The sequence below is a fragment of the Hemitrygon akajei genome, chromosome 6 (assembly GCF_048418815.1).
Source record: "Hemitrygon akajei chromosome 6, sHemAka1.3, whole genome shotgun sequence".
NCBI classification, from domain to species: Eukaryota; Metazoa; Chordata; class Chondrichthyes; order Myliobatiformes; family Dasyatidae; genus Hemitrygon; species Hemitrygon akajei.
This window is the reverse complement of record NC_133129.1, coordinates 115,088,994-115,113,992: the sequence shown is the minus strand read 5'-3', so window position 1 is coordinate 115,113,992 and position 24,999 is coordinate 115,088,994. Positions and strand designations below refer to the sequence as shown.

Below are 24,999 nucleotides of genomic sequence, written 5' to 3'. Positions count from 1 at the left end.
ATATTTTTTAAAGTTCAGCCATATTCTAAGATCTGTCACCTTGCCAACACCTCAGTTATAGCTTCAATTTGGAGATTTCTGGCTTGGGGATAAGCCAGATCAAAAATAATTCTGCACAACTTCTCCTGACCTCCTTTCAATAACAATGCTTCTCACAATTACAGTACGCTTAATGGATCTACACAGGGAGTCTGAGTAACCAAAGAAATTGACTGGGTTTGGGTTTTCTGATTTGCATGTAATAAGGTATTAGTTACCAGGGAGATGGTTCTTTCCCTGTACTCTTCAGGCTCCAAATGAGCAGCATGGACATGCTCTGTTTTATGGAAGTATCCAAGCCAGTTACAAACTTCTAAATTCTAATATGGATGAAAGTCTGACCTCTGAATGGCTCATTAATTCACTTCTGCTTCACTTGTGTTAAGTGCAGATGTATAAATATTCAAGCAAATATGGACAGATTTAACAGAAAGGGCAATATACAATAAGTGATATTTCTTTAGCACATTATCACACCATCGAGCTGGTATTTTGTATAAAATTAATTTACAGAGAAAATTGCCACTAAACACAGTATTAACCAAACATCATCAGGGATAATTCCAATAATTCTGCCTCTGCCTTAACATTCATTTAATAAAGTCAGCAACACCATTATAGTGAATGCACATAAATAGCATGCTTACATAAAGCCCATAATTTCAGTACAGCAGGTACAGTACATACAACAGTTCAAGCTTGTAACAGTCATTATTTTATTTTGTTTGGAGATCCAGCACAGAAAAGGCCTTTCCAGCCCTTCAAGACACACCGCCCAGCAAATCCTAACAACATTGATTTAACCCTAAACTAATCACTGGACGATTTGCAGTTATCAATTAACCTACTCGGTATGTCTTTTGGTTATGGGAGGAAACATGAGGACCCAGAGAAAACCCATGCATTTCATAAGGACGTACAGACAATCCTTACAGAGGATGCTGGGATTGAACCCCAAATTCTGACACCCTGAACAGTAATAGCGTTGTACTATCTACTAATCTACCATGGCACTTGTATATTAATTACAAATACTGCAAATGTAAACAATGCAGCAAATATAAGAAATATAAAATTAAGGTATGGAAAATAGCTAATGATTCAGTCTCCATCTGAAGTCCTGTGATAGCAATGCTCACTAGCACACCAATACACTCATTGAATCTCAGCTTTTTTATGCACTCATGATGCCAGCCTGCATTACGATTCAAATGACATTGAGGCAGGTGATCAGTGACAAGTCTCATTCATTCTACAAGAGTTCCAGACAAAAACTATTACCAGTGAATCTAATCACCTACTGTTGACATTCAATGGTTTAACCATTACAGCGTGCCCCAGTAACAATATCCTGAGGGATCACTATCGAGCTGAAAACTCAATGACTAGCCAGTTGTGACACCAATTCAGAGGCTGGTTATCCAGCAGTAAGCAACACAACTTCCTAATTCTTCAAATCCTTTTCTCTGTCTATACGGCATGTAATAGAATACTTAACACTTACCTAGAAGAACTTGACCACTTAAACTCACTTTATTGGTAACCAAACTAACTTCATTCCCTCCATCACTGATACACAGTGGCTGCAGTGAGCAGATGCGGCGAAGACGGAGGAATTGCGAGAAGGGGATGGTATTTTTGCAAGATGGCATCTCGCAATTCCTCCATCTCTACCGCATCTGCTCTCAGGATGAGGCTTTTCAATTCAGGACAAAGGAGATGTCTTCCTTCTTTAAAGAAAGGGGCTCCCTTCCTCCACCATCAACTCTGCTCTCAAACGCATCTCTCCCATTTCACGCACATCTGCTCTCACCCCATCCTCCTGCCACCCCACTAGGGATAGGGTTCCCCTTGTCCTCACCTACCACCCCACCAGCCTCTGGGTCCATCATATAATTCTCCGTAACTTCCGCCACCTCCAATGGGATCCCACCACCAAGCACATCTTTCCATCCCCCGCTTCTGCTTTCAGCAGGGATCACTCCCTACACGACTCCCTTGTCCATTTGCATCCCCATCCCTTCCCACCAATCTCCCTCCCAGCACTTACCCTTGTAAGTGGAACAAGTGCTACACCTGCCTTTACACTTCCTCCCTCACCAGCATTCAGAGCCCCAGACAGTCCTTCCGGTGAGGGTGACACTTCACCTGTGAGTCGGCTGGTGTGGTATACTGCATCCGGTGCTCCCGGTGCAGCCTTTTACATATTGGTGAGACCCGACACAGACTGGGAGACCGTTTCACTGAACACCCATGCTCTGTGCGCCAGAGAAAGCAGGATCTCCCAGTGGCCACACATTTTAATTCCACGTCCCATTCCCATTCTGATATGTCTATCCATGGCCTCCTCTACTGTCAAGATGAAGCCACACTCAGATTGGAGGAACAACACCTTATATTCTGTCTGGATAGCCTCCAACCTGATGGCATGAACATTGATTTCTCCTCTGTTACTGCCCCTCCTCCCCTTTTTACCCCATCCCTAATTTATTTATTTATAATTTTTCCCCGTTTTTTTCCTCTCTCTGCTTTCTCACAATCACTCCTTGCCTGTTCTCCATCTCCCTCTGGTGCTCCCCTCCCCCTTTCTTTCTCCCTAGGCCTCCCGTCCCATGATCCTCTCCCCCTCCAGCTGTGTATCCCTTTTGCCAATCACCTTTCCAGCTCTTAGCTTCATCCCTCCCCCTCCTGTCTTCTCCTATCATTTCGGATCTCCCCCTCCCCCTCCCTCTTTCAAATTTCTTACTATCTCTTCTTTCAGTTAGTCCTAACGAAGGGTCGCGGCCCAAAATGTCAACTGTTCTTCTTCCTATAGATGCTGTCTGGCCTGCTGCGTTCCACCAGCATTTTGTGTGTGTGTTGCTTGAATTTCCAGCATCTGCAGATTTCCTTGTGTTTGCATTTCCAATATACTGGTTTGTTTAATTTGCTGTTACAGATTATCCTGACCAAACAGGGCAGAAAGAAAACTAGAAGAGAACTGGTGCTCATCTGAGAGGGAACAGCTTACTGGGAAGTAAGTGGAGGAGCTAAACAAGACTGATGGAAATGACCCAAAAGCTGGCACAGACATGATGGACTGAACACCTACCTCTACGTATGTCATAAAAGAATATAAATCAGGATCAAAAAATATTCTGAAAGCTGTTGAGGTCCACAGTAAACTGGTGATACAAAGAAATCATCCTAAATACCAACAATAGCATTGATACCCCAAAAGAAAAGTACAATGATACAGAGTTTAATGATTTATTTGTGTAAAGTTAACCAAAATATCATCAAATCATTTCTCCCAATAACTGCACAATCAGTGTTGCCATACAATGCACCGTATACAACAATCACCATCAATCAGGACTCCACCAGACATTTAAAAGGCCTCTCACATCAGCCCAAACCTCACAGACACAGTGTTATGCCATACTGATTCTAAAGCATTACACCATGACCTATAATGATGTGAGATTATTACATACTTAGATGTGATCATTACATACTGATTTTAAATCATCGCACACTTTTTAGCCAGTCCCCATGGGATTGAGAAAGACTTGTAGATTCTAAGGTGTTGGATGAGACCGGATGTGGGAATTGCAGACTTACATGGATGAAGCAGGAGATGCCCGACAGGGTGAACAAGAGACATTGCACACTGACCATAAATATTAAAACGCTGATTGAGTTTCTACAAGAGGTTACTAAGAAAATTAATGAAGACAGGGTGTAGAGGTGGTATACATGGACTTTGGCAAAGCTTTAGATAAGGTCCCACACAATAGGCTAGTTCAGAAAGTTAAAACACTTGGTATTAAGGTGTGTTGTCAAACTGCCTCCAAAATTAGCTTGGTGAAAGGAGGCAGAGGGTAGTGGTGCAAGGTTGTTTCTCTGACTGGAAGTTTGGAAAAGTGGCATACCACAGGGATCAATGTTGGGACTTCTGTTGTTTGTCATATGCTTAATTGTCTTGGATGAGAATGGATGTGGTCTAATTAGTAAATTTGCTGATGACATAAAAATGGTGGAGCTATAGATGGCAAAGGTTGTCAGAGGGACATAGGTCAGCTGAAAAGTTGGATGGAACAGTAGCAAATGAAATTCAATCTAGATTAGTGTGAATGTATTTATGTACAGAATGACCTTGTAGTGCTAGTCTATGGCTCCCTGAAAATTGCGACACATATGGATAGGGTAGTGAAGAAGGCACTTGTTATGCTTGCCATCATAGGCTAATGCACAGACTATAAGGATCAAGATATCATGATCCAGCTATATGAAACATTGGTCAGATGACATTTGGAGTATTGTGTACAGTTCTGATTACTCCACAAGGATGTGACAGCATTAGAAAGAGTGCAGAAGAGATTCACCAGGATGCTACCTGTAATAGGGGGCTTTGGTTACAAGGAAAGGTTGTGTTTATCATCACTGGAAGTGAAGGAAGTTGAGGTATGACATTTTAAAGGTTAGAATATTATGAGGGACATAAGTAAGGTAAATAATAAAAGTCTTTCCACACAGTTTGGGAATTTAAAACTGAGGGGATACAGTAAGTTTAAGATGAGAGGGGCAGGTTTTCCCTACAAAGAAGGTGGTGATTATATGGAACAATCTGGTGGAATAGATAGCAGAGGCAGATACAATTATGACATATATAAAGCATTTGGACAGGTACTCAGATAGGAAAGGAGTAGAAGGGTACGAGGCTAATGAAGACATATGAAATTGGCATAGATAGGCATCATGGTTGACGTGGCCTGGTTGGGCCGAAGGTGCCATTTCTGTGTTGTACTGCTCCATAACTCTAGGACCTTACACAATATCTCTAGATAAATAAACACTGGTGCTAGGTCATCATAAACAAAGGCAGAATCACTACACTCTCACACTATTCTGTACTGTCCCATGATCATTATATGTGGTTTTAGTACACTATATACCAAGTGTAACAAGGAGACATACAGGAGTGAGATGGATCAGCTGGTTGAGTGGTGACGCAACAGCAACCTTGTACTCAACGTCAGTAAGACCAAAGAATGATTATGGACTTCAGGAAGGGAAAGTTGAAAGAAAACACACCAGTCCTCATAGAGAGATCAGCAGTTGAAGGGGTGAGAAGTTTCAAGTGGCAATATCTCTTAAGGTCTATCCTGAATCCAATGTATTGATGCAATTACAAACAAGGCATGACAGCAGCAATTGTTCATTAGGAGTTTGAGGAGACTTGGTATGTCATGAAAGACACTCTCAAACTTTTACAGATGTACGACGGAGAGCAGTCTAACTGGTTGTTTTGCTGTCTGATATGGAGGAGCTACTGCACAAGATTGGAGAAAACTGCAGGAAGTTTCAAGCTCAGCCAGCTCCATCATAGGTTCTAGCTTCCATAGCATCAAGGACACCTTCAAAGGTGATGCCTTAAAGCAACACATTTCTCGAAACATACTAGTAATATTAAACATGATTCTGATTCTAACCTATTCAATAACTCAGGTCCTCAAGTCCCAGCAGCATTATTCCTTTGAAGTTTTCTCTGTGTACTTTCAATCTATTGATATCTTTCCTGTTGAGGGTGACCAGAACTGCACACAATACTCCAGATTTGGCCTCACCAACATCTTATACAATTTCAAAATAATGTCCCAACTTTGTGCTAAAAGCTCTCTTTATGACCCTATCTCCCTGTGATGCCACTTTCAAGGAATCATGGATCTGTATTCCCAGATTCTTCTGTTCTACTGCACACCTCAATGCCCCACTGTTCACTGTGCAAGTCCTCTCCTGGTTTGTCCAGCCAAAGTGCATTTATCTGTATTAAATTCCATCTGCCAATTTTCAGCCCATTTTTCAGCTGATCCAAATCCTGCTGTAAGCTTTGTTGGAAGTGTAGTTGACTTTGTAATGTTGGAACATGACAGTGTATTTGTACACAGTGAAATTTGAACACAGGGAGATAACAAAAAAATCTGCTCTGGTTAATTTAGTGTGGGGAAAATATTTTCCTCAGCACTAAGCAGAACTCCTTCAATCTTCTTTAAATAATGCTATGGAATCTTTTGCATTCATTTTAAAGAACAAAAAGTCTTCACTTAATATCTCACTTCAAAGATTAAAAGATTGATGTACACAGAGACTTGGATGTCCTTGTACACAAATCACTGAAAGTTAGCATTTAGATACACCAAGCAATTAGGAAGGCCAGTTCTGTGTTGACCTTAATTGCAAGAGGATTTTAGCATCAAACAAAAGAGCTCTGCGGCAATTATAGTGCTCTGTATCTGGAATATTCTGTAGAAGCCTGATATCTTTACCTAATGGAGACAATATTTATGTTAAAGGGAGTGCAGTGGACATTACAGGCTTGGCAGATTTCTCAGATGAGGGGAGAATTAGCCAACTTGATTGAAGGCCTTGAGTTTAGAAAAATAAGAGAGAGTGTCATTGGAAGATATAAAATCAATACAGATTTAGACAGGGCAGACACAGGATTGATATTTCCACTGCCAAGGACATCCAGAAGTAGGGGCTTCAGTCTCATAATAAATTGACCATTCAGAATGGACCTTAAAGTAATTGTGGCACCCAGAGAATAGTAAACCTTTGTAATGCTCTATGCTAGAAAGCCATGAATGCACATTAATTTCATAGAAACAAGACAAAGATTGATTTCTAGATATTAAAGATATCAAGTAGTACAGGGTTAAGCAGTGGTGTTAATGTAAAAGCTGAACCATGGTCATACTGAATTAAAGTACGTACTGACCTCTTGCTTCTATAAAGTTGCCAATATAATTACAAAGAAAGTATGCCAGTGGCTATATTTCATTTGTAGTTTAAGGAAATTCAGTATATCATCAAAGGCTCTAGCAGATTTCTACAAATGTACCATGGAGAGCAGTCTAACTGATTATCTGGGTTAGAGAGGCACAGGATGGAAAAAAAGCTGCAGAGAGAAAACTCAGCCATCTCCATTATGGCCAATAGCTTCCCAGCATTGAGGACATCTTCAAAAGGTAATGCCCTCAAAAATGTGGCATCCATCTTTAAGGATCCCTAGCACAAAAGACATGTCCTCTTCTCATCAAGGTGGTAGTACAGGAGCCTGAAAACACACATTCATTAAGTGTTTTAGGAACAGCTTCTTCCTCTACGTCATCAGTTGTCTGAATGGACAAGGAACTCATGAACACTACCTCTCTATTTTTATTTGCATTTTACACTACACATTTAATTTTTTCCATATTTATTTCTTACTTTAATTGATAGCATATATTGTGTTGCACTGTACCAATGCTGCAAAACAACAGATTTCATGACATATGTCAGTGATAATAAATCTAATTCTGATTCTTTAATTCTAACCCAAAAAAATGTTCCCAACTGTGCAGTATTACTTCAATAATGCTCTGCCAACAATAAAGCAAAATTAATGAAGCACACTCAACATTGTCTCATCACACCATACGACACCATACCCTCACACCATGCCGCACCATCCCATCACACTGTACCGCACTGCCCCGGCACTGTCCCATCACACCGTGCCGCACTGCCCCGGCACAGTCCCATCACACCTTGCCGCACTGCCCCGGCACAGTCCCATCACACCGTGCCGCACTGCCCCGGCACAGTCCCATCACACCTTGCCGCACTGCCCCGGCACAGTCCCATCACACCTTGCCGCACTGCCCCGGCACAGTCCCATCACACCTTGCCGCACTGCCCCGGCACAGTCCCATCACACCGTGCCGCACTGCCCCGGCACTGTCCCATCACACCGTGCCGCACTGCCCCGGCACAGTCCCATCACACCGTGCCGCACTGCCCCGGCACTGTCCCATCACACCGTGCCGCACTGCCCCGGCACTGTCCCATCACACCGTGCCGCACTGCCCCGGCACAGTCCCATCACACCGTGCCGCACTGCCCCGGCACAGTCCCATCACACCGTGCCGCACTGCCCCGGCACTGTCCCATCACACCGTGCCGCACTGCCCCGGCACTGTCCCATCACACCTTGCCGCACTGCCCCGGCACAGTCCCATCACACCGTGCCGCACTGCCCCGGCACTGTCCCATCACACCGTGCCGCACTGCCCCGGCACTGTCCCATCACACCGTGCCGCACTGCCCCGGCACTGTCCCATCACACCTTGCCGCACTGCCCCGGCACAGTCCCATCACACCGTGCCGCACTGCCCCGGCACTGTCCCATCACACCGTGCCGCACTGCCCCGGCACTGTCCCATCACACCTTGCCGCACTGCCCCGGCACAGTCCCATCACACCGTGCCGCACTGCCCCGGCACTGTCCCATCACACCGTGCCGCACTGCCCCGGCACTGTCCCATCACACCGTGCCGCACTGCCCCGGCACAGTCCCATCACACCGTGCCGCACTGCCCCGGCACTGTCCCATCACACCGTGCCGCACTGCCCCGGCACTGTCCCATCACACCTTGCCGCACTGCCCCGGCACAGTCCCATCACACCTTGCCGCACTGCCCCGGCACAGTCCCATCACACCTTGCCGCACTGCCCCGGCACTGTCCCATCACACCGTGCCGCACTGTCCCGGCACTGTCCCATCACACCGTGCCGCACTGCCCCGGCACTGTCCCATCACACCGTGCCGCACTGCCCCGGCACAGTCCCATCACACCGTGCCGCACTGCCCCGGCACAGTCCCATCACACCTTGCCGCACTGCCCCGGCACAGTCCCATCACACCTTGCCGCACTGCCCCGGCACAGTCCCATCACACCTTGCCGCACTGCCCCGGCACTGTCTCATCACACGGTACCCGCACTGCCCCGGCACTGTCCCATCACACCGTGCCGCACTGCCCCGGCACTGTCCCATCACACCGTGCCGCACTGCCCCGGCACTGTTCCATCACACTGTACCGCACTGCCCCGGCACTGTCCCATCACACCGTGCCGCACTGTCCCGGCACTGTCCCATCACACCGTGCCGCACTGCCCCGGCACTGTCCCATCACACCGTGCCGCACTGCCCCGGCACTGTTCCATCACACTGTACCGCACTGCCCCGGCACTGTCCCATCACACCGTGCCGCACTGTCCCGGCACTGTCCCATCACACTGTACCGCACTGCCCCGGCACTGTCCCATCACACCGTGCCGCACTGTCCCGGCACTGTCCCATCACACCGTGCCGCACTGTCCCGGCACTGTCCCATCACACCGTGCCGCACTGCCCCGGCACTGTCCCATCACACCGTGCCGCACTGCCCCGGCACTGTCCCATCACACCGTGCCGCACTGCCCCGGCACTGTCCCATCACACCGTGCCGCACTGCCCCGGCACTGTCCCATCACACCGTGCCGCACTGCCCCGGCACTGTCCCATCACACCGTGCCGCACTGCCCCGGCACTGTCCCATCACACCGTGCCGCACTGCCCCGGCACTGTCCCATCACACCATGCCGCACCATCCCATCACACCGTGCCGCACTGCCCCGGCACTGTCTCATCACACAGTACCGCACTGCCCCGGCACTGTCCCATCACACCGTGCCGCACTGCCCCGGCACTGTCCCATCACACCGTGCCGCACTGCCCCGGCACTGTCCCATCACACCGTGCCGCACTGCCCCGGCACTGTCCCATCACACCGTGCCGCACTGCCCCGGCACTGTCCCATCACACCGTGCCGCACTGCCCCGGCACAGTCCCATCTCACCGTGCCGCACTGCCCCGGCACAGTCCCATCTCACCGTGCCGCACTGCCCCGGCACAGTCCCATCACACCGTACCGCACTGCCCCGGCACAGTCCCATCTCACCGTGCCGCACTGCCCCGGCACTGTCCCATCACACCGTACCGCACCGTTCCATCACACCCCCATCACACAGTGCAGCATCATCCCAGCACACCGTGTGGGTCAACCCCATCATGCCCTCCCATCACACATTGCCACACCACCCCAGCACCCTGCAGCACCACCTCAGGTTTACCTTTTTACAACATAACTGCTTCTCTTAGTGGAGCAGACTTGATGGGCTGAATATCTTATGGTCTTATTGCCTTGTCTCAGTACTGTTTCTCTCTAAGTGCACCACTCTCTCCAAAATCACAGCAGACTCCTGGGCACTCAGCTTATCTGAGGTCTCAAGCCTGGAACTTGAACCCGCAACCTCATGACTTGGGGGAGAGTGATACCACTGAACCACAGCTGATAGTTATGTAACTAGATGTATCCTTATGTGGCACATTAAGTCGTGTGAAACATACAGAATCTATTGGGCTAAGTAGACTGTTTTGTCAATTCCATTAAGCGATCAGAGCAACCTCCCTCCCCCACCCCCCACCCCACGGGCTGCCTCAGAGTGATTACCAGTGGGATTACCAGTGGAATTACCTTCAGTGCCACTTGGCAGTGGAAGGGTGTCCAGTCTACCCGGTAACACTCCGCCACGCTCTGATTCTGTGCATCCAGGGACACCTGGAGTTCGCCCACGCCGTCCCATGTGTAACAGAACCGGGTGGTATTGAACCAACAGAGATTGTTTAGCAGGGTGACTCCTTGGCCAGACAAGTGGCGGGCGTCGATGCGAGCGAAAGTCTTATCCTGGCTGAGGGACATCAGTGAGAAGGACAGGGTCCTCCTGTCCCACACCAGCCCGCTGACCTGACCCCTCAGAATCCAATTGGTGTCCGGCTTATCCACTACCTGCCAGTAAAGGACGCCGATGGTCATAAGGAAAAGTAAGGCGACCCCCAGGCAGGCGACCGTCCCCTTCCACGTCTCGTTCATTTCTTTAATGCCGGGGTCCAAGCTGGAGTCGCCGGCGGCGTTGGCCATTTCTCTGGGCCGTCGCGCCATCTCCCAACGCCGCCGGGCTCAGGAACCGCGGGAGCTACACTGCCCCGCTCCTACTGAGCCCTGAGCCCTGAGCCCTGAGCCCCGTGCTGTCCGGCAGAGGGCTCGGTGCGAACTGCCGCTGAACTGCTGCGGCACTTGACCCGGGCTGGAACGGCGCCTGATAAAGCAAAACAAACACTTCGCCAGGAATCAGAGCGGGAGAGCATGCGAATTTGCCGACCAGGGGTAATCCAGTGACAAAGCAGGGAAAGTACTATTAGCCCAGCTAACAACATTTATATAGCGCCCTCATTGTGGTAATACGCCCCAGAGCATGAGTTCAGTCGAAACCGGCTGAATCATAACGTTGGGGGAGATGAGAGCCATTAGTGGTTAAATTCCCCATAGTTTGGCATCAGCTTTTGTGACAGAGTGCCGTGACCTCTCCGTATTGCAACCGTGAGAAGAGAGTCGGGGAAAGGGAATTTTGAGAGGAGGTCTCGTAACTGAGAATAGAAGCCAGGGTCATCCTGGCAGTGAGAGTGATACTGGGGTACGGAACAGTTTTATCTGGCTGTTAAAGTGCAAAAGCTCAAAGTTCAAAGTAAATGTATTATCAAAGTACATATATGGCACCATATACAACCTGAGATTCATTTTCTTGTGGGCATACTCAATAAATCCATAATAGAATAATAATCACTGTGGTCCAGCCAGAGTTGGTAGATGGTTAAAATCTGAAGTTGGTTTCAAATCTCTGAGAATAGAGACTGTACTAGGAAGAAGAATTAGGGTGAAAGTTAAAATTGAAATAATGCATGATGTTATGTCAATTTTTAAAAATGGAAAGCTCAGCTGGTTAGTCAGCATTTGTGGAGGGAGAATTGGTCACATTTCTGGTCAGATATTAGTTTCAAGGAGTCGAGCAAATCAAAAGCCATAAGGCACAGGAGCTGAGTTAGGACACTTGGCCCATCAAATCTGCTCTGCCATTCCATCATGGCTGATTTATTGTCCCTCCTGCCTCTTCTCTGTACCCTTTGGCACCCTTACTAACCTATCAATCTCATCTTTAACTATACCCAATGACTTAGCCTCCACAGCCATCTGTGGCAATGAATTCCACAAATTCAGCACCCGCTGGCTAAAGAAATTCCTCCTCTTCTCTGTTCTAAAGGGACTTTCTTCTATTCTGAGGCTGTGCCCTCTGGTCTTAGACACCTCCATCCCACTACAGAAAACATCCTCACCACAGCACTCTACTCGGCCTTTCAATATTTGATAGGTTTCAGTTAGATTCCCCACTATTTCTTCTAAACTCGAGTGAGAACAGGCCCATAGCCATAAAATGCTCTACATACATTAAAACTTTCATTACTGGGATTATTCTTGAGAACCTCCTCTGGACCTTCTCCCATGCCAGCACATCCTTTCCTAGATGAGGGCCCCAAAACTGATCACAATACTACAAATGAGGCCTGACCAATGCCTTAAAAACCCTCAGCATTAGATCCTTGGTTTTATATTCTAGTTCTCTCAAAATGACTCAGAATCAGGTTTACTACCATCGGCATGTGATGTGAAATTTGTTAACTTAGCAGCAACAGTTCAATGCAGTACATAGTATAGAAGAAAAAAACAAAATAAAATATTAATAAATAAATCAATTACAGTATATGTACTGTAATAAATTATGGTATGTGTATATTGAATAGATTAAAAATCATACAAAAAACAAATAATATATATTTAAAAAGTGAGGTGGTGGCCAAGAGTTCAATGTCTATTTAGAAATCAGATGGCAGAGAGGAAGAAGCTGTTCCTGAATCACTGAGTGTGTACTTTCAGGCTTCTGTACCTCCTTCCCGATGATAACAGTAAGAAAAGGGCATGCCCTGGGTGCTGGAGGTCCTTAATAATAGACACTGCTTAAAGATGTCCTGGGTACTTTGTAGGCTAGTACTCAAGATGGAGCCGACTAAATTTATAACCCTCTGCAGCTTCTTTGGGTCCTGTGCAGTAGCCCCTCCCACCCCCCCCCCCCCCATATCAGACAGTGATGCAGCCTATAAGGGTGCTCTCCACAGTACAACTATAGAGGTTTTTGAGTGTATTTGTTGACATACCAAATCTCTTCAAACTCCCAATGAAATATAGCCACTGTCTTGCCTTCTTTATAACTGCATTGATATGTTGGGACCAGGAACCTGAATGCTAACATTGCATTTGTCTTCCTTACCATCAACTCAACTTGCAATTTAACCTTTAGGAAATCCTGCACAAGGACTCCTTAAGTCCATCTGCACCTCTGATTTTTGAATTTTCACCCTATTTAGAAATAATAAGTCTTTATTCCTTCTACCAAAATGCAAGAGCAGACAATTATAGCAGACACTATATTCCATTTGCCATTTCTTTGCCCATCCTCCCAATCTGTCCAAGTCCTTCTGCAGACACCCTGCTTCCTCAACACTACCTGCCCTCAATCTGTCTTTATATCATCCAGAAACTTGGCCACAAAGCCTCAATTCCATCATCCAAATCAGTAACATGTGAAAAGAAGCAGTCCCAACACCGATCCTGTGGAACACCACTAGTCACCTGATGGCAACCAGAAAAAGGCCTCCTTTATTCCAGTCCTTGCCTCCTGCCAATCTGCCAATCTTCTAGCCATGCTAGTATCTTTCCTGTGATGCCATGGGCTCTTATATTGTTAAGCAGCACCACGGGTAGCACCTTGTCAAACGCTTTCTGAAAATCCAAGTATACAACATCTACTGACTCTCCTTTGTCTATCCTGCCTGCTAAATTTCAACAGATTTATCAGGCAAGGTTTCCCATTAAAAAACAATGCTTGCTTCCAAGTACCCGAAACCTCATGGTTAATCATGGACTCCAAAATCGTCCCAACCACTGAAGACAGGCTAACTAGCTTATAATTTCTCTTTTTTTTGCCTCCCTCCCTTCTTAAAGAGTGGAGTGACATAATGCAACTTTCCAGTTCTCCAGACTGACCATTTCAGAATCTAGTGATTATGTTGGATGCTAGATCCAAGATCCAGTCGTGGTGATGGTTATTGTGGGGTGAGAGATGGACAGTAGCTTGCATGGTGGGTTTTTGAGGAAAAGGGTGGTGATAGTAATATTTTTCATCTGAAAAGGAGGGTGGGGAAGGAGGTTAAGTTGGGACAGTAGTTTAGTAAGAATAGAGTGAAGTGAGTATGTGGTGATCATGATGGCTTGAATTCAGCATGAGAGCCAGCTGGAAAGTGCATGATGTAAATTTAGGGGCTAATCTTGGGAATGTTAGTGTCATAAAGCATGGAAACAGGCCCTTCCATGCCCACTTGAACTAGTTCTGTTTCCCCGTTGTCTATAATTTCCTCTGGCAGCTCTTTTCATATACCCACGACTCTGTGCGAAAACATTGCCCCTTTTAAATCTTTCTCATTTTACCTTAAATCTATGCTTCTAGGTTTTGGACACCCCACCCTCTGAAAAGGACTGTGACCATCCAATGTCTGTCAAGAGGGGAATGGACTACTCCAGGTGACATCAAGGAGAATCTCTTAATTGACTGCCCAGGAAATCCACTAAGTGTCCCATGACAAAATCTACAATTTGATAGCATAGGGAAACTACTAATTACGCCTCCAAAATCTATCAATTGTCCTACTGGGGAATGCATTAACTGACTTCCCTTGAAATCTACTGTCGTGGAATTCCTAACAGATCTTGAGAAAAGACCTGAAATGAACTAATTGGTCAAGTGGGGAACCCACCAACACCTTATACATCTTATACATTCTTATACATCAACCACAAACAAGAGAAAATCTGCAGATGCTGGAAATCCAAACAACACACACGAAATGCTGTCAGACTGTATTCTTTTCCATAGATGCTGCTTGGCCTGCTGTTCCTTCAGCATTTTGTGTGTGTTGCTATACATGAAACAATGTGGCTAGCTAGTAAATCTACTCATTCACCAGCCTATGTAATAACTTAAAGGTTTTTGTAATTTACTCAAAGAATAACCAGGGAATCTTAACATTTTAGAATTTGATGGAGGAGGCAATTTGGTACAATATGGCTATGTTGACCCTTTGAAAGAGATGTTCAGTTTAATCCCACTCCCTCTGGGAGACAATCTAGTGCCTTCTTCTTTTTCCATTTGTGTAAATAGTATGATTCCTACATGCCAATCCACTTGTCAGAAGAAACTGTTTCTCTCCACTTGTACTCTCAAAACTTTTGCATAAATGGATTTGTCCTTGATCATTCCTGCACTAAGGAGAGCAATCCAGTTTAACTATACAATTGAAGTCACTCATCTCCAGTATCAGCCCAGCAAACTTCTGCACTCAAGCTGCCTGAAATCCATACAAATTAAAACCAACAGTGCTTTATTAGCATTTTAACATAACTTCCTTGTTCTTATGTTCAGTACCCTATCTACAACTGCAAATATCTCACGTATTTACTGAATTGTGAATTACTGCTTTCATTTTCAGACTGCACCCAGTCTCTACACTTACACCTTCTTAAGCTAGTACTGTTTAGATTATATTTCTTCTGCATTTGATACCTCCCGATGTATATCTTTTCAACATAACCTCATTAAGTTGCATATATCATATACCTGCCTACTTTAGGAGTCATTTTTATGACCCCCTACCCCCGAAGTTTGCTCCATTCCTAGTTGCTATTTACTATGTAGGCATGTTTGGTACGTCACATATTTCAAAAGGAACTTTATGATTATTTGCAAATACCAAGAAAAGCAGTGGCTTAATTGCTGATTCCTAGGGATCACCACTGCACAACACTTAACACAGAAAACTATCCACTCCATACAATCCTATTTTGTTTCTAATTTGTGAACCAATTACTGTATGTATCACTGCCCATTTAATACCATATATTATCTTCTGAATAAGTCTCTCAGGTACGTTATCAAATATCTTTGAACCTCTATATGTAACAACCAACAAGGTGTTCTACAGGGGCATTACCAGCATTTAACTATCAACCACATAGGGCGTTATTCAGACCAACAAACAAAAGCTTGGTCAAAGAGTTGCATTTAAGAAGCATCATACAGAAGGAAGGAGATTTAGAGAGACAGATACTAAATGAGAATTTTAGAGTCAAGACCGACAGATGGCCACACTGTTGATAATGGAACTACTAAATTCAATGGTAATGAAAAGGTTAGAATTGAAGAAGGCAGTTAATTGAGATGGAAGGGATTATAGAAATGGAAAGGAAGAGGGACCTGTGGACAGTTTCAAAACAAGACTGTAGGCTTTTGTGCTCTCAATCTGCAACTTTACTCTTTGAACATTTGTAGCTCTCCATTACCCTGCCATGACCCTGCAGAGCCTCTGTCATTTACAGTCTTAGTTTCCTTAGTAAACTAGAAATATCCCATCTACACCAGATTTATTATTGTATACTGTTTAAGTAAGAATACTTTTTTTCTTTTGTTTTCTTTCCTTCTTTTACTTCCTTTCACTATACTTTTTTCCCCATCATTATCAAATTCAATGCTGGTCAATGGGATTCGTAGGGTGCCCACCTGAGTGAAACTGCATCTGTCTGTTGGCTTCTCATCCTGCTCCCAAGTCACGACTTCCTATGTCCATCAAAGAGCCAGTCGTAGAGAGAAGGGTGATCATCCCCCAAAGTTCCCTAGATTGTGGTACATTGAAAGATAGAAAATTGAATGTTCTATTTAGGAAAGAATGAAGAGAAAATATTTAACCAGTTAAACTGATATCAATTGATAGAAAAAAGCTAGTAACAATCATTAGGTGTGTGGTAACTGAGCATATAAAAAATTATAACTAGCCAGAAACAACATATTTTTATAAAGTCAAAACTGAAACAGATCTAAAGAGTTTTTAGAACTTGAAATGGGGAGGAGCTGTAAACGCAATGTATCTGCTTTATCCAAAGGTTTGTGTTCAGAGATAAAAATGGAAATAGGCCTTTCAAGCCAGAGTCTACACCAACTACCTCTTTACAGTAATCCAACATTAATTCCATTTTTATGCCACTTAGGTTACATTAACTCCCATTAAATTCTACAACTTACCCTCACAGCAGGCACAATTTATAGTGATCACTCAATTGACCAAACACGCATGAGTTTGGAACCTGGAAGGAAACTCATGTGGTCAAAGACAGAAGATGCAAACTCCACAGAGGGAACACTTAGAAACTAAATCTGGTGAGCTATCAGTAAAATTAACAGAATAAATGTTCAGGAATTAGAAGTAATACATTAGCAGAGATAGATGCTTGATTAAAATAATGAACAGAAATAAAATCATTTATTTGTACTTTTGCAGACAGGATCAATACCAGCTATACAAATGGTTTAGAGGAAAGGCAGAGTGCAAGGTATTCATATTTGCTTATTTTACAGAGCTAGATGGGAAAGTGAGTTGTCAAGAAGACAAAAAGACAATATAAAATATCTACAATGAAATATTGACAAACTAAGCAAGTGTGCAAGGCAGTGGCAGCAGTCACATAATGCAGAAAAATGTGAGCAACAGACAATATGATGGAGGAACTCAGTATGTCAGGAGGCATCAACGGAGGGAAATAAACAATCAATGCTTTGGGTGGAGACTTTTCATCTGTATTGAAACATAGAAGGGAGACGGCCATTATGCAAAGTTGTTCAATTAATAAATGAAAGTTTATCTTACTAAAACATGTGAGATTGAAGACTGATAGGGTAAACTGGTGACTGTAAAAGTCGGGTGCTTGGGATTCTATGTCAAAATAACAAGTTAGTAATTTAGGATGGAATGTGGTGAAATTTCTTAACTCAGAGGTTAATTGAGTTCCAATGGCTGTGGATGCAGTTGTTGAATAAATTTTTGTCAAGAATTTTAGGATCTTGGCAAGTCAAAGGGTTCAGGCAGAAAGGATCAGCCATGCTACTGAATGGCAGATCAGCCCTGAGAGGTAGGAGGTCCCACATGTGCTTCAACCATCTCCCTGACTATTGTCTCAAATTAGCAATCTGTTTGTAAATCATAAGATGAACCTGGACGCATAATCACATCATCACCACAACAACCAATTTCATAGAATTGTGGACTCTGCTCAGAATTCAAGCTGCCATTGAAGATAAAGTTATGCCCTTTGCTCCGCAGTTCATTCCTAGCCATACATGTCCTAATCCCAGGAAGCTCCAGTTCTACCTTCACATTTGTGTTGATCACCTTGCACAGACATTACCTTAAATTTAGAACTCTCATTCTTGTTTTCAAGTCCCTTCATGGCCTTGACCCTCCTTAACTCTCTGAAGCCCTCCAACATAACATGCCTGCACTCTAACTCCTAATCATGCCAAATTATTTCACTGCCTGATGACGTCCCAAGCTCTGAAATTTCGTTGCTAAACCTCTTTGCAATTTTACTTCTCTTTACTCCTTTGAAATGTTCCTTATAATCTTTCCCTTTGACCAATTTTTTGGTTATCCAGGTCTATCTTCAGATGAAAGCCAATAAGAAAATTTGAATGATAAATTTTGTGAAAGATTTAGGAGCACTTAATGATGTGAGAAGTGTTTTTTTTAGAATAAATTATTGTAGCTGAGCTCTCTCCATTACACAGTACTTTGCAGATAAAACCTAGTGAAAATGTAATGTTGTACGACGCTGTCCCCCTACTGGGGTTGAAAGGATTAACAAAGGCACAAATAAAAGTGAATTATACTGAAGACATTTTCTGTTAAGTTCCAAATTCAGGGCTTGAGTAGTGCATAGCAATAAATAATGTGACAAAGGAAATGCAGAATATGCTTAAAACGAGACTTGGAGGAATGGAGAGTGCTGGGTTCATTTGATGATTGGAGATGTTAGAAGTTAGTTATGGGCGGCTGAGTTTTAAATGAAATTAAAGTTATTGAAATAGTTGTGTTTGAAGATGGTTTCCATCAAGGTGGTAAAGATAAAGGTAGCAATACTGAGGCAAGGTAGAATGAAATAAGTTGTTTTTGTAATTATTAGAACTATGGAGTTAGTAGATCAGTCTGGAGTTAAATGTGATCCAAGGAGAGCTATGGAGTGGGTTGTTTGGAAATAGAAGTTGTTTGTGGCAAGGACTAAGGACAATGCTTTTGTTGTGGGGAGACTAAAATATGGGATTAATGTAGGATTAGTATAAATGGGTGTCTGATAGATTGTGCAGACTACAGACAATATTTTCAGCAGTGTAGTTGCAGAAACAAACTAAGAAACTTCTCAGTATATCAGTTACCATCTGTAGAAATAGTAAAAGATGACTTTTTATCAGAAACAGGTAACATTCTGAGACAGAGCAAAGAAGAGAAGAGAACAAATGGAAAATTCTGTGATAGGGTGGAAGTGTGGAGAAGTCGGATGACAAAAGGTGAAAGTGTGTGATTGATTAGAGGTGTCAGTAAAAGAAGCAGAATCATTGCTCTGAATCCCATTCTGACAAAGGGACTTGGTCCTGAAACATTTTGCATAAAGCTGAGTGGCTTGCTAAGTGTTTCAACATTCAAGCAGAAGAATTTTCTGCAATTATCAATAAAGCTGCTGAAGATCTGAAATAATAACATAACATGCTTATTACCTGAAATTGTTGAAATCACTGTTTGAAGATTGCAATGCACCTGGTTGACTTCACTCTCTTGTCCTCAGCTCGGGATGAAAGATGAGAATAACTCCAGGAACTGTAAGATCAATATGCTCAATTTCAATCTGTTTACAACTCATTGTCTTCCTCACTATTTACTAACACACTTCTTTACCTTCCATCAATGAACTCAGTTACATTGCTCTTGGTCATTTTATCAATTAATATAGTTGTTAATAATGGACATTCACAATGATAGTAGTTACAACGTGACAGCCTGGATAAACATCTTTAATTAACCAAAGGGTTCATTTATTATCAAAGTATACAGCTCTGAAACTTTTCTTCTCTAGATAGTCACAAAATCAAGAAAGAAAAGAACATCAGAATGATTATCAACCACCAAATCCCCCACATACAACAAAACAAAATCAGGCAAAAACCACAGAGTACAAAAAAGCCATAATACTGAAAAAAAAGTCCACAGTCCAAGATCACATTCAAAACACAGAAAACCTGGGTGACATTCTCCCTCTCCATGGAAGATCAATCTCACTGGTGATCGAAAGGCAGTCTCCCCTCCTGTGATAAAAAGACAGATAGCTGGTATTTCAATCTCCCTCATCACTTTAATCGGTGAACGATGTAAGCTTTAATCCTCAAAACAAATTCAAACATTGGCATGCAGCCTTCTTGTCACAAGGTTCCTGCATGCTGCCTTTGACTCCCGGAATTCCCTCAGAGACTGAAATACCCAAACTGCAAATCACAGGCTCCAACAGTTCCAGAATCACATCAAGATGAAAAAGACAAAAGTAAAATATATGGTTTCAGGATACTTACGGGGGGTATCCTTACGGGGTAGAGGGAAGGGGTGTGTAGAGAGAGAGAGGTGAGTATAGAGAGAGGAGTGGGTAGAGAGAGAGGGGTGGTAGAGAGAGAGGGGGTAGAGAGAGATGGGGGTAGAGAGAGGGGAGCCAGAGAGAGAAGGGGGTAGAGAAAGAAGGGGGTAGAGAGGGGAGTAGGGGGGAAGTAGAGAGGAGAGGGTAGAGACAGGGGGGTAGTGAGTGAGGGGGAAGAGAGAGGGGGCAAAAGAGAGGTGGGGGGTAGGAGTAGAGAGGTCAGTTGGTAGAGAGCGAGGGGTGGCTGGACGAGAGGGAGTGGGGTGCTGCTGGGAGAGGAGGAGGTGCTGGGATGGGGGTGCTTGGGGGGGCTACTGGGTGGGGGAGGTGCTGGGAGAGGGAGGGTGCTGGGAGAAGGGGGTTGCAGGGAGTTGGGAGGTGCTAGCAGTGGGCAGATGCTGGGAGAAAGAGGGACTGGGAAGGGCCAGGATAGAGAAAGTGGGGGCTAGTAGAATGCAGGGGCTGGGGGGGGGGGCTACTGGGTGGGGGGAGGTGCTGGGAGAGGGAGGGTGCTGGGTGAAGGGAGTTGCAGGGAGTGGGGAGGTGCTGGAAGTGGGGGTTGCTAGCAGTGGGTGGATGCTGGGAGAAAGAGGGACTGGGAAGGGCCAGGACAGAGAGAGCAGGGGGCTGGGAGAGAGAGGGGGGCTGCGAGAGAGAGGGGGGCTGGGAGAGAGAGAGGTAGTGCTGGGAGAGTGAGAGGGGTGCGGGAGAGTGAGAGGGGTGCGGGAGAGGGGGGTGCTGGACAGAGGGGGAGTGGGGAGAGGGAGGGGGGGAGTGGGGAGATGGGGAGAGAGGGAGATGTGTGCTGGAGAGAGAGCGAGTGGGGTGCGGTAGAGAGACGGGGGTCTGGGCGACAGAGAAGTGTTCTAGGTGAGAGAGGGGGGGTCTGAGAGGGGGTGTCTGGGAGAGAGCGAGAGGGGGTCTGAGAGAGAGAAAGGCTGGGGGAGAGAGGGTGTCTTGGAGAGAGAGGGGGGGCTGGGAGAGAGAGAGGAGGGTCTGGGAGAGAGAGGGTATCTGGGAGAGAGAGAATGTCTTGGAGAGAGAGGGGGGTCTGGGAGAGTGAGGGGGGGCCTGGGAGAGAGCGAGGGGGGTCTGGGAGAGAGCGAGGGGGGGTCTGGGAGAGAGTGAGGGGGGCCTGGGAGAGAGTGAGGGGGGGCCTGGGAGAGAGAGGGGGGGCCTGGGAGAGAGAAGGTTTCTGGGTGAGAGAGGAAGGTCTGGGAGAGAGAGGGGCATATGGGAGAGAGAGGCAGGTCTGGGAGAGAGAGGCAGGTCTGGGAGAGAGAGAAGGGGTCCTGGGAGAGAGAGAAGGGGGTCTGGGAGAGAGGGGGAGTCTGGGAGAGAGGAGGTGTCTGGGAGAGAGAGGGGTCTGGGAGAGAGTGGGGAGAGAGAGAGGGCATCTGGGAGAAAGAGGGGACAGGGAGGTAGAGGGGGGGCAGGAAGGGAGGGGGCTGGGAGTGAGAGGGGGTCCGGGAGAGAGGGGCATCCGGGAGAGAGAGGGGGGGCTGGGAGAGTGAGAGGGGGCCGGGAGAGTGAGAGGGGGCCAGGAGAGTGAGTGAGGGGGGGCAGGGAGTGTGAGGGGGGCTGAGAGAGTGGTGGGGTCTGGGAGAGTGGGGGGTCTGGGAGAGAGAGAGGGCTGCGAGAGCGAGGGGGACTGGGAGAAAGAGGGGGACTGGGAGAAAGAGGGGGGTCTTGGAGAGAGTGCGGGGTCTGGGAGAGAGAGGGGGACTGGGAGAGAGAGGGGGACTGGGAGAGAGTGGGGGACTGGGAGAGAGAGGGGGCTGGGAGAGAGAGGGGACTGGGAGAGAGAGGGGGACTGGGAGAGAGTGGGGGGTCTTGGAGAGAGTGGGGGGTCTGGGAGAGAGAGGGGGACTGGGAGAGAGAGGGGGACTGGGAGAGAGTGGGGGACTGGGAGAGAGTGGGGGACTGGGAGAGAGAGGGGACTGGGAGAGAGAGGGGGTCTGGGAGAGAGAGGGGGACTGGGAGAGAGTGGGGGGTCTTGGAGAGAGTGGGGGGTCTGGGAGAGAGAGGGGGACTGGGAGAGAGAGGGGGACTGGGAGAGAGTGGGGGACTGGGAGAGAGAGGGGGCTGGGAGAGAGAGGGGACTGGGAGAGAGAGGGGACTGGGAGAGAGAGGGGGACTGGGAGAGAGTGGGGGACTGGGAGAGAGAGGGGGACTGGGAGAGAGTGGGGGACTGGGAGAGAGAGGGGGACTGGGAGAGAGTGGGGACTGGGAGAGAGAGGGGGCTGGGAGAGAGAGGGGACTGGGAGAGAGAGGGGGACTGGGAGAGAGAGGGGGACTGGGAGAGAGAGGGGGACTGGGAGAGAGTGGGGGACTGGGAGAGAGAGAGGGGACTGGGAGAGAGAGGGGACTGGGAGAGAGAGGGGGACTGGGAGAGAGTGGGGGGTCTGGGAGAGAGAGGGGGACTGGGAGAGAGTGGGGGACTGGGAGAGAGAGGGGGCTGGGAGAGAGAGGGGGACTGGGAGAGAGTGGGGGACTGGGAGAGAGAGGGGACTGGGAGAGAGAGGGGGACTGGGAGAGAGTGGGGGACTGGGAGAGAGAGGGGGACTGGGAGAGAGTGGGGGACTGGGAGAGAGAGGGGGCTGGGAGAGAGTGGGGGACGGAGAGAGAGGGGGACGGAGAGAGAGGGGGACTGGGAGAGAGAGGGGACTGGGAGAGAGAGGGGACTGGGAGAGAGTGGGGGGTCTGGGAGAGAGAGGGGGCTGGGAGAGAGAGGGGACTGGGAGAGAGAGGGGGACTGGGAGAGAGTGGGGGGTCTGGGAGAGAGAGGGGACTGGGAGAGAGAGAGGGGGACTGGGAGAGAGAGGGGGACTGGGAGAGAGTGGGGGACTGGGAGAGAGAGGGGGACTGGGAGAGAGTGGGGGACTGGGAAAGAGTGGGGGACTGGGAGAGAGAGGGGGACTGGGAGAGAGAGGGGGCTGGGAGAGAGAGGGGACTGGGAGAGAGTGGGGGGTCTGGGAGAGAGAGGGGGCTGGGAGAGAGAGGGGACTGGGAGAGAGAGGGGGACTGGGAGAGAGTGGGGGACTGGGAGAGAGAGGGGGACTGGGAGAGAGTGGGGGACTGGGAGAGAGAGGGGGCTGGGAGAGAGTGGGGGACTGGGAGAGAGAGGGGGACTGGGAGAGAGAGGGGACTGGGAGAGAGAGGGGACTGGGAGAGAGTGGGGGGTCTGGGAGAGAGAGGGGGCTGGGAGAGAGAGGGGACTGGGAGAGAGAGGGGGACTGGGAGAGAGTGGGGGGTCTGGGAGAGAGAGGGGACTGGGAGAGAGAGAGGGGGACTGGGAGAGAGAGGGGGACTGGGAGAGAGTGGGGGACTGGGAGAGAGAGGGGGACTGGGAGAGAGTTGGGGACTGGGAAAGAGTGGGGGACTGGGAGAGAGAGGGGGCTGGGAGAGAGAGGGGACTGGGAGAGAGTGGGGGGTCTGGGAGAGAGAGGGGGCAGAGAGAGAGGGGACTGGGAGAGAGAGGGGGACTGGGAGAGAGTGGGGGACTGGGAGAGAGAGGGGACTGGGAGAGAGTGGGGGGTCTGGGAGAGAGAGGGGGACTGGGAGAGAGAGGGGGACTGGGAGAGAGAGGGGGACTGGGAGAGAGAGGGGGCTGGGAGAGAGAGGGGTCTGGGAGAGAGAGGGGGTTCTGTGAGAGAGACAGGTGTGAGGGCTATCTCTTATTTTGCCATTCAATTTATTTGCTGGCATGCCTTTTCTCTGCTGTTACAAGGTCCAAACAGAACAGCTGCATGGAAATCTTGAAATACATATGCATCTCACAATATTGAAATCAATTCAACATTGACGTTGTCAAAATAATCTCCTAGAAGTGGGGCAACACATCCAATTAATCCTGGAGAAATATTCATCAATTTTTAATTGTATGACACTATTTTTAAAATTGATGATCTCTGCATATTTAAACCACAGTCTATTACTTAATCTGGATTGAAAAAAATGGTTTAAAAACGATTTCAGCTGATTTTTGCAGTCAAACACAGAGATGCATGCAAAGTTCTAAACACAGACAATTATTAGCTTGTCATTGTTCGATCTTCTATCAGGATTTGCACAAGTCATTCGTTAATTAAACACAAAAGTGATTTTCCTGTATACTTTAAGAGCTGACGGCCTCTGAGATGTGCAAGATGTGTTGTTCATAAGCCAAAATATCGATGTAATCTATCGTGTTGGGTAAGAGTTTAAACTGATAATGGCTATACTCGCGGGAAAGATAATCAAGATGCAGAATACTATAATACTATACCCATCTTCTTGGTGCTCATTATGGAGCTTACAATTTGATCAAGAATGTTGGCCATTCTTCCTCACAGCCAGAAGAGAATACCTGAAATAAGCACAGTACTGATGTCAGTTTCAAGAGCTACTAGAATTTGGTTTTATTACTCATTGGCTGATTTTACTTGGGCTGCTGATAGAATGGGAGGAGTACAGAAGATAGTCAGATTTCAGCCAACTGCAGCAGGGGAGAGGAACAGGAGGGGTGAGTGTCTGGAAGTAGCCAGAACACAAAGAGCTATAACAGGAGAGGGACAGAAAGGGATGAAGGAAGAATACTGAAGACAGGCAGAGCCCATCCAGCTACT

The 24,999-nt window shown here is 47.0% G+C and overlaps 1 protein-coding gene across 8 annotated transcripts in view; it reads right to left on the bottom strand.

Annotated features, from left to right (window-relative positions):
- Window positions 1-11,100, bottom strand: part of LOC140729395 (SITS-binding protein) — a 181,461-nt gene extending 170,361 nt beyond the window's left edge. For 5 of the 8 annotated variants that reach the window (XR_012099318.1, XR_012099319.1, XR_012099320.1 and 2 more), the window contains exon 1: window positions 10,421-11,100. Coding sequence is in view for 5 of the 8 variants with exons in the window: in XM_073049081.1 (XP_072905182.1) it covers window positions 10,421-10,885 (465 nt within the window). In the remaining 3 variants the exon portion in view is untranslated. The remainder of the gene's footprint in view (window positions 1-10,420) is intronic. The other 3 variants (XM_073049082.1, XM_073049084.1, XM_073049083.1) reach the window with 2 other exon arrangements.
- Between the last annotated feature and the right edge of the window lie 13,899 nt (window positions 11,101-24,999).